The sequence below is a fragment of the Bacidia gigantensis genome, assembly GCF_019456465.1.
Source record: "Bacidia gigantensis strain McMullin 20006 chromosome Unknown contig_125, whole genome shotgun sequence".
NCBI lineage: Eukaryota > Fungi > Ascomycota > Lecanoromycetes > Lecanorales > Ramalinaceae > Bacidia > Bacidia gigantensis.
Window position 1 is genome coordinate 115,390 of NW_025408591.1, and position 13,970 is coordinate 129,359.

The 13,970-nt window shown below is 25.1% G+C and overlaps 1 protein-coding gene across 1 annotated transcript; it reads right to left on the reverse strand.

Moving 5' to 3' along the window:
- Window positions 1–358: 358 nt before the first annotated feature.
- KY384_000857 (uncharacterized protein) lies at window positions 359–3,468 on the reverse strand (the record flags this gene model as incomplete). The annotated part of the gene is made up of 6 exons (XM_044809391.1): window positions 359–409; window positions 468–1,660; window positions 1,724–1,731; window positions 1,779–2,073; window positions 2,124–3,235; window positions 3,437–3,468. 6 exons carry the CDS (start codon window positions 3,466–3,468, stop codon window positions 359–361), a joined length of 2,691 nt encoding a protein of 896 aa, XP_044673298.1.
- Window positions 3,469–13,970: the final 10,502 nt, after the last annotated feature.

The window sequence follows — 13,970 nt, forward strand, 5'->3', positions numbered from 1 at the left end:
GCGAGGTTAAGTCGTACCACCGACGGTATATCAAACATCTTCAGGAGGATATAAACACCAAGAATCTGGGTATATGTCGTAAACGTATGCTCAGCATGCTTAGTAACGTAAATCCCGGTATTTTGGCCCACCCCTCCTCCAAAAACGCGTTTGTGACCAACAACTATTTATTATTCCACAACCACAATGCCAAAAGATATAAGTTACTATCTTCGTTACATCATGTCCAAGAGGGTATTCATGAAGATACGAACAACTCCAACTCGCATTGAAAACATTTTAACATAAAACAACAGGACGCTAAATAACACGGATTACTTAAAATCGACTTATTTCGACCAAATCAAAACGTTGAAGTTTAATCCCTTTTTACATGATGCCAATGCCGTAGCGCAAGCATAACAACACCCTTCACCGCATCTGATAACTGCGTGTCTCGCCCTTTCCGCACACCATGCTCGGGCTACCGTCTCCTCGTTCTTCCCCAAAGCATTGATGACCAAAAGTTCGTTGGGAATGGGATAATGGTTTTTTAGATCGGGTACTCGGACCGTATTTTGGTGGTATTTCTGTGCAGTTCTCTTGTGCAGTGGATGCGTGCCTACGCACGGAGGCGCCGATACAAAAATAGGGTTTGAATACAAGGTATATGTGACGCTGACCCCATTAACGAGGAATTTTAGAGATGCACGATACTGCTCCTGAGGCAAATCTGTGTCGACTAATGGGCTATCTGGTCCAGGTGCATTCAAAGCCAGCTCGATGGATTTAAGGACACTTTGACTCGAATCGTTTGGAGGAATACTCGGAGGATCTGCAGCGGCCCAATTATTGACATTGGTAATACTCTCCACGATATTGGACGAATCCTCGGAGTTAGGATCAAAGCCAAACGTGACCAGGATATCATTCTTCCTGCTGACAGGAACGGGGACATCCACAGAACGGCTTATCAGGCGGACCCAGCCTGACACGTTGCCCGCAGGCTTAGGCAAAGGACCCACCCAGCCACAAATTGACTTACAGCTATGAAAGCCTCCGAGGACGCGACCAAGAACCGTAATCTTGGGCCAGTAGCTTTTATCGGCCACGATCAGGCCATTATCATAGAAAGGGGCGCCCTTGAGGGCCCGGGAGGAACAGGAAGCGAAAACCAAACAGCACAATATGCGGTGGCGGAAGAATTTTCCGGGCAGAATCAGTCCATAGAGCCAGTCGCAGATGTCTAAACTGATGGCCTCTTTTGCAGACCCAAGATTGATATAAGCGTCCTCCATGTAGTTCCGTGCTTCGTCCATGTATGGCCATTGCATACACTCGGCGAATCGTATCAATGCTTCAGAATTGCGGCGGTGTTCTTGAGCAGCGAATAAGTACCGCAGTCCTTGTTGTCTGGGACCTGTAATCGTCACAGACTTCATCCAGGCGGCGCTAGCCACCAACAACGCGGAAATGTTGTCTGTCACAATACCTTGATAACTAATATTGACAGGTTGCTTACGCATTCGAATTAGGAGCTCTGCGCCGATCACGATCTGGAAAAGAAAGCTTTTGCAGCCGATATCCTGATCTTCAGTGCCCAAGACGTGCTGGGTCAGGGTGCGGGATTTAGAGAAGTCTAGGAAGCGCGTGGGATGATCATATAGGCTTCGATTGAGGGCTAGACACAAGCTATCGATGCGCCTCTGTCTAGTACCAGTGGCCGAGAAGCCCCACAACTCACACTCGGTGCTGTGAAGATTTCAGCTATGAGAAAAGAATAGGACTCCAGTGCCAACCTTGATAAGTTCAACAGTTTCTTGAGAGCCTCATCATTTTCCGTGGTCGGTAGCGACTGGATCAGCCGCGCGTGAGTGACGATCTTCTCTAGATCGACTTCTTTGAAGCCCGAGCTCGCCTCCAGGGCCAATTTGACGAGAGGCCGTTTGATCAACTGGTAGGTCCTGTACTCCTCTGAATACCCCTGGATGGCGACAGTACCACCTAGCTTTCCTTCGTAGTGTTCCGAGCTTTCAGGGTCTAGGTCGAGCCAATTGGTCCCAGGTATGTTGTAACTTGAGACCACCATTGACTCTAGAATCCAATAAGCTTTCGCTTCCGAGGGAGTAGATGGGAAGGCTTACTGAATTTATCATGAAGGAAAATGGGCTTCCCAATTTCACGTGTGGTGAGCTCAGCCTGGGTCATGCCTTCGTAGATCAGCTGGACGACATCGATACCATCGGACGTTGTGTAAGGTCTGATACCGATGCAGCCTTTATTCTGCGCTGCGAGGGCAAGATTTAGCTCAGTTGATCGTCTGTTGGCCTCGGTAATGGATATTGACGTGCCCTGAGAGTAGCTAGGAGGGGGTTCATTGGGCTGGGCTGAATTGATCAAATCCTCCCCACTGAATGGAAGTACGGTGGGCGTTGTAGACTGATTGACAGTTTCCACGTTGAAGTTTCTCGTCACCTGTGGCTGGTTAGATTGCTGCAGCGGAGCTGGTTCAGTATTTGCTTGTGTACTGATTTGCGGGGTCGGAGACTGAGGGTCAGAGACTGAATTAATGTTCTGCAAGGACTGGGATCGAGCGGTAGAAGGTTGTCTATTTTGATTTCCAAATTGGTTGACGTTCTGAGTGCGGCTTGGAGGCTTGCTGGCATTAGGTTGAGTCGAGACATGATTTGATGTATTGTTTGGAGCTGCTTGCTGAGGCTGAGAAGTTGTTGTACGGTCTGGGGCGGTTGTCGACGTGCTAGGAGGAGGACCTGTCCCTGAACCCTCTGGTGGCGATGGCGGAGATGGCGTTTGCTGGGTCGACGCAGGATTCACAGGCGACACATGCTTCACAGATTGTAGTAGTCTTTGCAGTTCAAGACGATCTAAGCCACTTGCAAGATCTGCTGCTTTTGTCAAGGCACCTATTGCCTCAGGAATATTTCCCTGACTACGAAGTATCTCGCCTTTTTGCTTCCAAGCCTTCCACTTTGTCTGATCGATCTGGACGGCTTGTTCAGCATCTTGCAATGCCTTCTCTAAATCGGGCGTCCGACGTAAAGTGTGAGCAAAGGAACGATAGAGGAGGGTAGTGACGTCTGAGTGTTCGTAGCTCAGGGCAGTGTCGTACATGGGAATGGCCCCGTCATAGTCGCCCGCTTCGGACAACTCAATACCTCGATCTCGAAACAGTTCTCCATGATTCGGGCTAGGAGATGGAGACAGAGGCGTGTTGTTGCCGATTGGAGGATTGTATCTATTGATCGATTAGAATGTGACTCTAATGAAAGGATCTGGCACTTGCTGGCTTTTCTCCCTATTCTTGCTCTTGAAGAGCTTTGGTATTCTCTTAGACATCTCTGTTGGTTTGACAGAGCAAATCTTAAGAGACTCAATAGGATCTGGGTTATTTGACGTTCAGCTTCAAGATAGGGCACAAGGCTGAAGGGTGAAGAACCGGCCATTACCCCGCACGGAGGACCAACTCATTCCAGGATCTAGCTAGACTAGGGGTTAGTGGGCCAAGAGCTCATTTCGCCTAATTTCTTAGGCGTTTACATAGTATTTTGGCAGCCCCTGCTCCATCATTCCTACAATCATTTCTGTCAATCAGGGGGCTTTTGGAACACCCGCCCACCGTCCCTGTACATAGATCTATAGATACAGACTCTAAAACTACGTCAGTAGGGGGTTTGGCTGGCCTAGGGGCAGCTGTATGGCTTTACCAGCGAGAGAGTCAGTCTTTGGCTGGCGTGGACACTCGACAGCGAGGTTTTCAAACTCCTAAAGCCCTAGGCCGGCACGGCCAATATTAGATTTATGACTCATTACATCATCATGTCCAAGCTCGTCAGACCACTAACGTCTCGAATACAAATTGCTTGGCGCTCGAAGCGAGCGACGGGACGAGTCCAGGTCTGAAGGAGCCTTGGCACAGCTTTCTTAAAAAGACAACGAATAAGAATTTGATGGGGAACATTCGAATAGCCCATGCCGTATTACTGGCGTGTATAAAGTATACTGCTCTCACGCCAAGAATTCTTGTTCCCTTCTGACTTTGCTTTCCTTGAAATGCTTGCTAAACGACAACTAACATAGCCGCTGGTCGAGCCTAAGAGTGCATTCGGTTAGTTTTTCTTGCGCAACTCTCCGATAATAGAACTTTTAGCGTCAGCTTATTAATACATTAAAAGTATCTAAGAAACCTACTATTAACAACTACTTATTCTACTAAACCTAAGCTATAATATAAGGTTCTTATAAAGAGAATACCTATAATATACTTTAGGATTCTTTAGGTATATTAATTTATATTACTTCCTAATTTTAATAATACTTTTAAAATATTAGCTAGCTCTTAATATAAATTATATTTAAGCTTATATCCTAGTAAAAAATACTGCCTAAGCTATATATAATAAATATAAATAGTTTTATATATTATAAAGTAGATCTTAGTCTATAGTTTAGATAATTACTAATAAGCTTATAGTTTCTATACTATCTCTAAGGTTAATTAATAATATTAAGAACTTTTAACTATAATTATTAATAATATTTTATAATATTATAGCTTAGAAATTTATTATATTTATATTATAATTATAGATAATAATTCTTATATTAATAAGGTTATTAAATAATAATAGTTCTAGCTAATAAACTATAATATCTTTTACTATTTATATAGATTTTTAACTATTTATAAAGCTATAAATAAAGATAATACTAGAAGTTAATTAAATTTAATAATATTAAGTAATTAATAGTTTATATTACTTTATAATATTAACTTAGAAAGAGTTATTTATTTATAAACCTAAGGCTAAGATAAATATAAAAGAATTAACTATTATAAAAGCTATATTTAAACTTTAATTCTTATCTTTATTACTTTTAGGCTAGAGCTAATAGACTATAATAATTATTTAACTTATATAGAAGCTATATAATAACTAGTTTAGATTATATATAAGCTAAGTTAACTTAGTAAGTAGTAATAAGCTATAAATATAAAAGAAAGTAAGCTTTAAATAATAAGCTTAAATTTTATAATAGTAAGGTAATATAATTTATATATAAAGCTTTATTAAGAGTATTTATAATAAATATATTAATAATTAAAAAGTAAACTATTTATTATAAAAAGAATATTATTATATAACTAAAGATACTTATAATATATAAACTATTTATAGTTAATAGAATTATAATACTATATTTATTATAAGCGCTATAAATAATATATAGTTAGTTACTTTTAATTAATAATAAATATTTATATATTATAAGTCCTATAAAGTATAATACTACTTTTTTATAATATTCCCTAACTTTATAATCTAGGTCATTCCTATTTTTTATATTATAAAATACTTTTTTTATTTTATTAATATTAACTTTATTTATATTAAATAATATAGTATAAAAGCTAGACTATATTTTTTCTTTATTTATTTTATTCTTATAATAAATTAAAAATTTATAAAGTATTAAAATATAAAACTTTTATAATAAATATATTTATATTAGCTATTCTAGGAAATTTAATATTTTTATTTTAAAATATATTTATAAATAAAAATCTATTTTCTAGAAACTTTTCATATTAATTAAATTTTTTTAAAAAAAATAACTTTAAAATAAAAAAAAATTTTATTTTTAAATTAAATTTATTTTTAAAGAATATAATTTTAAGTATAAAGAAGCTACCTATTATTATTATAAAAAAGCTTAAAAAGCTAAATTACTTTAGTATTATAATAATTAACATTTCTATTATTAGTAATTTATTTAATATTTATTTTCTAATAATATCTTTTAAAGAGATTAATTAAATAATTATTAATTTTAATTTTAATAATTTTTTTATTTAAAACTATATAAATTAAAGCTTAATATTTTCTAAAAACCTTATTTAAAGGTTTTAGTTAGAATAATTACTAATTATATTAAATTAATTATTTATTATTTTAATATCTAATTATAAATAGTCCTAGTTAATAAAACCTTTTTTTATATTAAAGTAGTTTTTTTTTAATACTTACCTTTAATTTTCTATTTTTTTAAAGTTAGTTAACTTTTTCTAATAATAGTATTTTATTTTTATTATTAGAAAACTTTTATTCTTTTTCTATTATTTTATCTTAAGATAAGAAGCTAAGTATTAGTCCTATAATTTATCTTTTTTTTACTTATTAAGTATAATAAAAGTTATTATTATATACTATTTATAAGGTTAGGGATTAATTCTATATTTAACTTATTAACTAAGTTTTTATTAAAATATATTAAATAATTATTTTTTTTAAATATAGTATATAAAGTTTCTAGATTTTCTTTATTTTAAATATATTTTTTCTATAGGATTTTATTAATACTTTTTAAACTTTTTTAAATTACTTTTATAGCTTTACTTTTATTAAGTTTCTTTTTTTAAATACTTTATTAATTTCTAAAAATTTTTTCCTAATTATAGGATATATTTTTTAAGTTTATTATTATAAAATTTTTATATATAAGTAAATAGATTATTTAGTTTTTAAATATTTATTTTTATAATTTATTACTTTTTATAATAAGTAATACTCTTAAGTCTTTATTCTATTCTTTCCTAAGAATAATATAGTTCTTTTTACTATTTATAATTATAAATAATATTATTCCTATTATTTTATATTTTAATTTAATATTAATATTCTTTAATTTTCTATTTTTTATTATATTTTATATTACCTTTAAATATCTTTTAATATCTTTAAATATTAATAAAAATATTTTATCTTTATTTTTATTATTAATAAAAGTAATAGTTTATTTTTTCTAATTTTAATTTCTATAGCTATTATAACTAGTTCTTAATAAAAAATATTAAATTTTTAATTTTTAATTTTTATATTATTCTTTTTTAGAGCTTAAATATCCTAAGGCTTTATTCTAATTTATTTTTTTCTAATTAATATATTTTATAACTTTTATTTATATAAGTTATTTATAAAAGTTAATTATAATTATTTTCTATAATTAGCTTTTTTAGTTATTTTAATCTATTATTCTAATACTTTAATAGCCTTTTTTAAGTAATTTTATTTAATATATCTAGCTTTATTATAAATATAATAAATCTTAATTTATAATCTTTTTCTTAAAATATTAATTTTTATTAGATTTTCTATAGACTGTTTTCCTTTTATTATAAACTTTTTCTTTTATATTTATTTATTAAAGTACTTTTCTTATTATTTATTATTAATCTAAACTATAATTTTAATTACTAAGTTTAATAAATCTAGCTTTTCTATTATTACTATAGTGTTTTTAACTTTATTATATAAGCTTTAATAGAAATAGATAGCTAATACTAAATTATTCTATTTTAATTTAATAAACTAATATCTTAAATACTATTATATATACTAATATTAATATTCTTTATCTTAGGCTCTATAGTATTATAGTTATACTAATTATATTAATATTATAACTATATAGATATAAAGGATATATAAGAATAGTATAAGGAAACATACTAGGTATAAGCCTTAATAAGTAATATATATAATATAGTTAATTAATAATAGATTAATTATTATTTATTTAAGAAGTTATAATAGAAATAAAGCTTTATACTAAGCTAGGTAGAGCTAAGCTAAGCTTAATTAAGAAATTCTTATTTTACTTTTATTATAATCTATAATAGTATATTATTAAAATAATAAAAAATAATATTTTTATTATAAATATAGCCTAATATTTATTTATTTATATCCTAGCTTTTATTTAAAATTATCTTTATTTAATTTAATTAAGTTTTAATTATACTTTAATTCTTTTATACTAAGAAAAGCTTATTTTATTAAAGGCTATATTAGAGTAAAATTAAGTTTAAGTAATTAAGTTAAAAATTATATTAAAAAGGCGTATTAATATATAAAAGAAGTAGTAAGAAATAGAAATTAATTAGTTAAAAAAGAGTATAGAAATTTAGAAGTAGGAAATTATTATTTTAACTAAATTAAAAGATTATATAAAATAGCTAAATAATTAAAAAACTATAGTTTAAATTATTTAAAATTAACAGAAAAGTAATTAGTAGGCTAGGAGCTATATAAAGTAAAGAAAACTAGTTAATTCTAAGCTTAGTAAGATTGTATATTAAAAAAACTATATTAATTATAGTATAAACTATTTAAATAAAAATATAGTTTATAGAGATATAATAATAATAGAAAATTAGCTTATAAAAATATATAAATAGAGCTTATTAATATATATACTATAAGAGCTTATATATATAATATAAAGGATGCTAGTTTAAACGTTCTTTTATATTATCTTTTAATTAGTTAAAAACTATAACTTTAAGTAATATAATTATAACTTATTTCTTTATTTTTTTTATATATATTTAGGCTTAGGAGGATATATTTTAAAAAAATAAGCTTAGAAGAGGAATAGGAATAAAAGTAGCTATTTTCTTTATTTCTTTTATATATATTTAGCCTTAGGAGGCTAATAATAATAATTAGCTTTTAACCTTATCTATAATTATATTAAGTCTATTAATAATTAGTTAAAACTATTTTAATATTATTATTTATATTATTTATATAAGTTAAGCTATATTTAAAAGAGCTTCTAATTAACTAGTAGCTATTAATAGTAAAGGAGGAGGAACAGAGCGTAATCTAGCTAAAGTTACTTATTTCTCTATAGTTTTTTAATTAATTAGCCTAATAAAAGGGTTAAGGAATATATAATTTTTAATAAAAGCTAGCTAAGGTATTAAAACTATATTTAAATTATTAATATTTAGAAAAATAATTATAATATTTAATCTTTTAATATTATTATTATTTATAAGAGAATACACTAGGTATAAGCCTTAATAAATAATATATATAATATAGTTAATTAATAATAAATTAATTATAAAGCTATTTAAAAGCTATAGTAAAAACAAAGCCTTATACTAAGTTAAGTAAGGCTAAGCTAAGCCTAATTAAGATATTCTTATCCTATTCTTATTATAATCTATAATAAATAAAGTCTCTATAAGAGTAAAAGCCTTAATATTTATATAAAAAGTATAATATAGTTAAGTTTATAGAGACTTTAGCTATAGGATTAAGGTACTTAATTATTAAAAAGATTAATTAAGTTAAATATAAAATTAAAGTAATTAAAGTACTTAAAAGTTAATTAGCTTAATTAAATGAAATATAAAAAAAACTTTTAAATATATAAAATATATATTTAATATAAGTTTTATTTTTTATTATAAAATTTAAAATAGTTATAACTTAATTTTATTTTATTATTTTACTTTTATTTACCTTTTAACTATTATTTATATTCTAGGAAAACTAACTTATATACTTATAATTAAACTAGCTAATACTAGGGTTATAATATAGTTTTATTTTCTTAACTTAAGTTTTTAAATTTATTATTATAAAGTTAAATTAATAATAATTATATTTCTTAACTTAATAAATTATATTTCTTTACTAGTTAATTTCTATTAATAAATAATTAATAGAAGGGTATTTAAATTTATTTAATAACTATTATAAATAAAAAGTCTTATTCTTAAAAATTAAGATTTTAAACTAATTACTATAAAATTAAATTAATAACAATTATATTTTTTAACTTAATAAATTATCTTTTACTAGTTATTTATCTTTAAAAAAAAGCTAATAAAAAAGTATTTAAATTTATTTAATAACTATTATAAAAAAGTAATTTAATTTCTAAGAATTAAAATTTTAAATTAATTTTTTAAAAATTAAATTAATAATATTTTTTAATATAATAAGAGATAATAAAATATTAGAAATAAAATAAACTTATAGAAATAAAATAAAAAATAAAATTAATTAAAATTTATTAAGACTTAGATAGTATAATATAGAATAGTATTAGAAATATATATAAAAAGGCTCCTATTAGATTCTAATAAGTTTCTAATAGGTACTTAATTTTATAAATATTTTAGAAAAACTATAAAAGAAGAACTAACTCCTATTATAAGAAAGTAGGGATCTTTATTATTTAATATAGGCTTTTTTATTTCTAGTAATAGGTTTCTAAAATATTCCCTTACTCCTTAGTAAGTTAGATTATTAATTTATATTTCAATATACTAGTAAACTATAGTATAATAGTTATTTCCCCTCTAAGGAACGCTATCCTTAGCATTCTACTAAGACTTTACTATTCTTTTAATAGTAAGCTATTACCTAGAGTCCTATATCTGTATATTAGCTTATATAGATAAATATAATAGGGTATACTATAGGAACATTTTCTTATTCTATATAATAATATATAATTTAAAAATATAATTAGACTTAATTATAAAATATAGTAATTAGAGCTTTAGCTAAAGCTAGAACCTAAACTAGAGCCTAAGCTAGAGTTAATTCCGCTTAGACTTTTTAAAGTTAATTTTTTATAATACATCTGCAAAAGGTTTTAACCCGCGAAACCTGCCAAATACATGCAAATACACGCGAATATATGCGAAAACCTATTTATATAGCTACGTAATATATACATAAGATATTTTAACTCCTAATAGCGATTTTTTAAAAAAAATAAGCTTTTTAATTAAAATTTTTAAGCTTTAAGCCTATATTTAGCTTCTTTATATTAAGGTTTATTATATAAAAGCTTTAAAGCTTTAAATATTTTAAGTTTAAATACTTAAAATACTTAACTAATTAAGAAACTTGAGTAAAAAATAAGTTTTTTAAAAAATAAATTTCTTAAATTACTTAATAAGCTTTAAATATAGCTATATTTAAAGTTTTAAAATTTAAATCTATTAAACCTTATTATATATAAGCTTAATATAGTTTAAAGTTTTAAAAACTACTTAAAATAGCTTAGTTATTAAGTAATTAATCTTTATATTTTACTAAGAAAGAACCTACTACTAATCCGCGTATTTCGCGGCTTTTGAGCCAAATCCTTCTGCAGATGTATAATCTTTATATAATAATATTATTAATATAAATATTTTATATTATTTTTACTCTAGTCTATAAGCTACCTCCGCTTTAAAGACTTTTTTTTAAGATTTAATAGTAGCTAGGCGCCTTTATTACTAGTTTTATTATAAGTTTTCTTAAATTAATTATTAATAGCTAGCTAATCTAGCTTTTAGAACTATTGAAAAAAGGAAAAAATAAGCTTTTATAATTTATTTATAGCTTTAAAAAGAAGTATTAATTATATAAAGTTATTAAAATTTAGTTTTTAGGTATTTAGTAATTTATATTCTATAGTAAATTTAAAATTATTAAATATTTTAATAAAGGAAATATAGAATGTATAAAGCTTATTTATAATAGATAGTTTATTAAAAATAGTAATATAAAGTACTTCTAATTCTTTAATATAATTAATTTTATTAAAAATACTTTTAGCTAATCTTTCTAAGTATAATAATACATTTAAAATAATATTAAACTTACTTAGCTTATATTAAATATTAATATTAAAACTTAATAAGTATTAAAAAGCTTTTATTAGCTTAAAGTTTAGCTTATCTATACTAAAAGTAGTAAAGCTTATTTAATAAATAATAATTACTATAGCAGTATAATTAATATAAATAACTATTAGTTTTTCTAAAGCTAACTCTATTATATACTATATTTTTCTTAGAACCTATATAATTCTAGCTACTTTTAATTCTATAAGCTAGTATTATTTTTCTATATTATTTAAGCTTTTACTTAAGAATATTATTAGCTAAACTAATATTTATAAAAAAGACTTTTTTAATCCTAGGTTATTTTTAATATAATAAAATATAATAGTAAAACTTTATATCTTAGATAAATTAATATTAATATATAAATATTTTAAAAAGTTGTAAAAGATAAGAAATATTAGTTCATAAAATACCTTCTAAAGTTACTAGAATAACTTAAGCTTTTAATATATTAAAATTATAATTAGAATGATTATATTTTAATACTTTTATCTAGTTCTTTTTATTTTAAGTTATTTTATTAATATTATTTTTTAATTTTAAAATACTTTAACCTTTTAAAAGTAATTATAAATTAAACTTTTTAATTAATTAATTAAACTTAGATAATATTTTAAATTTTTTAGTATCCTTAGAAATTTTAATTTTTATATTATTTTGATTTTATCTACAGTTGTTATTAAACTAAAATAATTAATTCATTATCTAAGGATAATAAGTAATAAATAACTTAGATATAATTTCTTAGGACTAAGTATAATTTATAATTTCTAATAAAGTAAGAAAAATTAATAAAAATAAGCTAAATATTCTTTAAACATTTTAAAATATATAATAATATTATCTATATATATTTTTATAAATTTTTAAAGTTCCTTAAATAGTTTATTTATTTACTTTTATATATAAAGTAATAACCCTTTATACCTTATTAAATAAATACTTAATTATTCTTAATTATAATATAAAATAATTATAAATTTATAGCAATTTTTAAATTAAATAAAGAATTAATAAAATTACGCTAAAGTGTTAATAATATTAATATATAAATATCTTATAATAAAATTAATAATATTAAATTATAGTAGTAATAAGTAAATATTAACTTTAATAATTTTATTTAACTTATAGATATTAATAACAACTTTTCCTTTAAAACTATCTAGTATATTATTTTAATATAATAAAGACTAAATAGCTAAATTTTATTAGTTAATTATTGCAACCCTAGTATTTAAACTAGTGAATAGTATTAGCTAATTCAACTATAGGTTAGCGTGTTAATTCTCCTAGAATATAAGTAGCAGTTAAAAAATAAGTAAAAGTAAAATAGCAAGATAGAATTAAGTTATAACTATTTTAGATCTTGTAATAAAGAATAAAACTTGTATTAAACATAAAGAAATCTATTTAGAGAGGGGAACAAAGGGTTCTATATATATAACTTTATTTAATTTGCTTAATAATACTTAATTTTTAATTACTTTAAGCTTACTTAATCTAGAGGTTGCTTAGTACTTTTAGCGCTTAAATATACTTAAATATTTTAGCTATCTTTTCCTTTTTTAGTTATTTTTTTTAATAACCTAGTATAGCTATAGTTTCTATACTATAGCGGTTATCTAGTTATATTTATTATATAAGGTTGTAATATTATCTCTCTCTTTAATATAACTATTCTTAGTTACTAATTTCCTTTATTATATAATTCTTTTAATTATATTATATAATTTTCTAATAATAGTATTTAATATTGTTATTATACTTCTAAGAAAAGAAAGTGTTATAGTTATTATATTGTTATATATTATTATAAGAACTATGTTTTTCAAGGTTCTAAATATATAGAAATTAATTAGTTAGTTTACTGTACTAAGTATAATAAATATAATTAAAAATGCAATCTAGCTCCTCCTAAGAAAGAAATAGATAAATAATATAATATTTTTAATAACCTAGATAAGCAAAAACTAGCTGCTTGTTCTAAGCTATTATATATTTGCAAAATAAAGTAGTTTTATCTAAAGAAGCTAGATTAATTAAATAATCTCAATATAAAAAATATTCTAGAGATAAAAAAAGATAAGTATTATAAAAAAAAGTATATATATCTGTCGACTTTAGCTCCTAAATTAGATTTAGCAATTAATAATATTTTTTTTAATAATTTTAATTTTTTTTTTATAATTAGTCTAACAAATAAATAGAAATTTTATTTACTTTTATTACTGATGCTAGCAGAAGCGCTAAAGCTTCCCTATATAATTAAATAGTAAGTATTCTTTTAGTTCTTATATATTTTCTTTTTCTAAGTAGTTCTTCTATTTAATAAAATTTTAAAATATTTTATTCTTTTAATATTTCTTTAACTTTAAAGGTATTATTTTCTTCGGGTTTATATCTAAATAGAATTAGAATTAGTTTAGTATCTTTTACTTTTTTAAGAAGTAATATATAAAATACTAGGTATATCTTTATATTG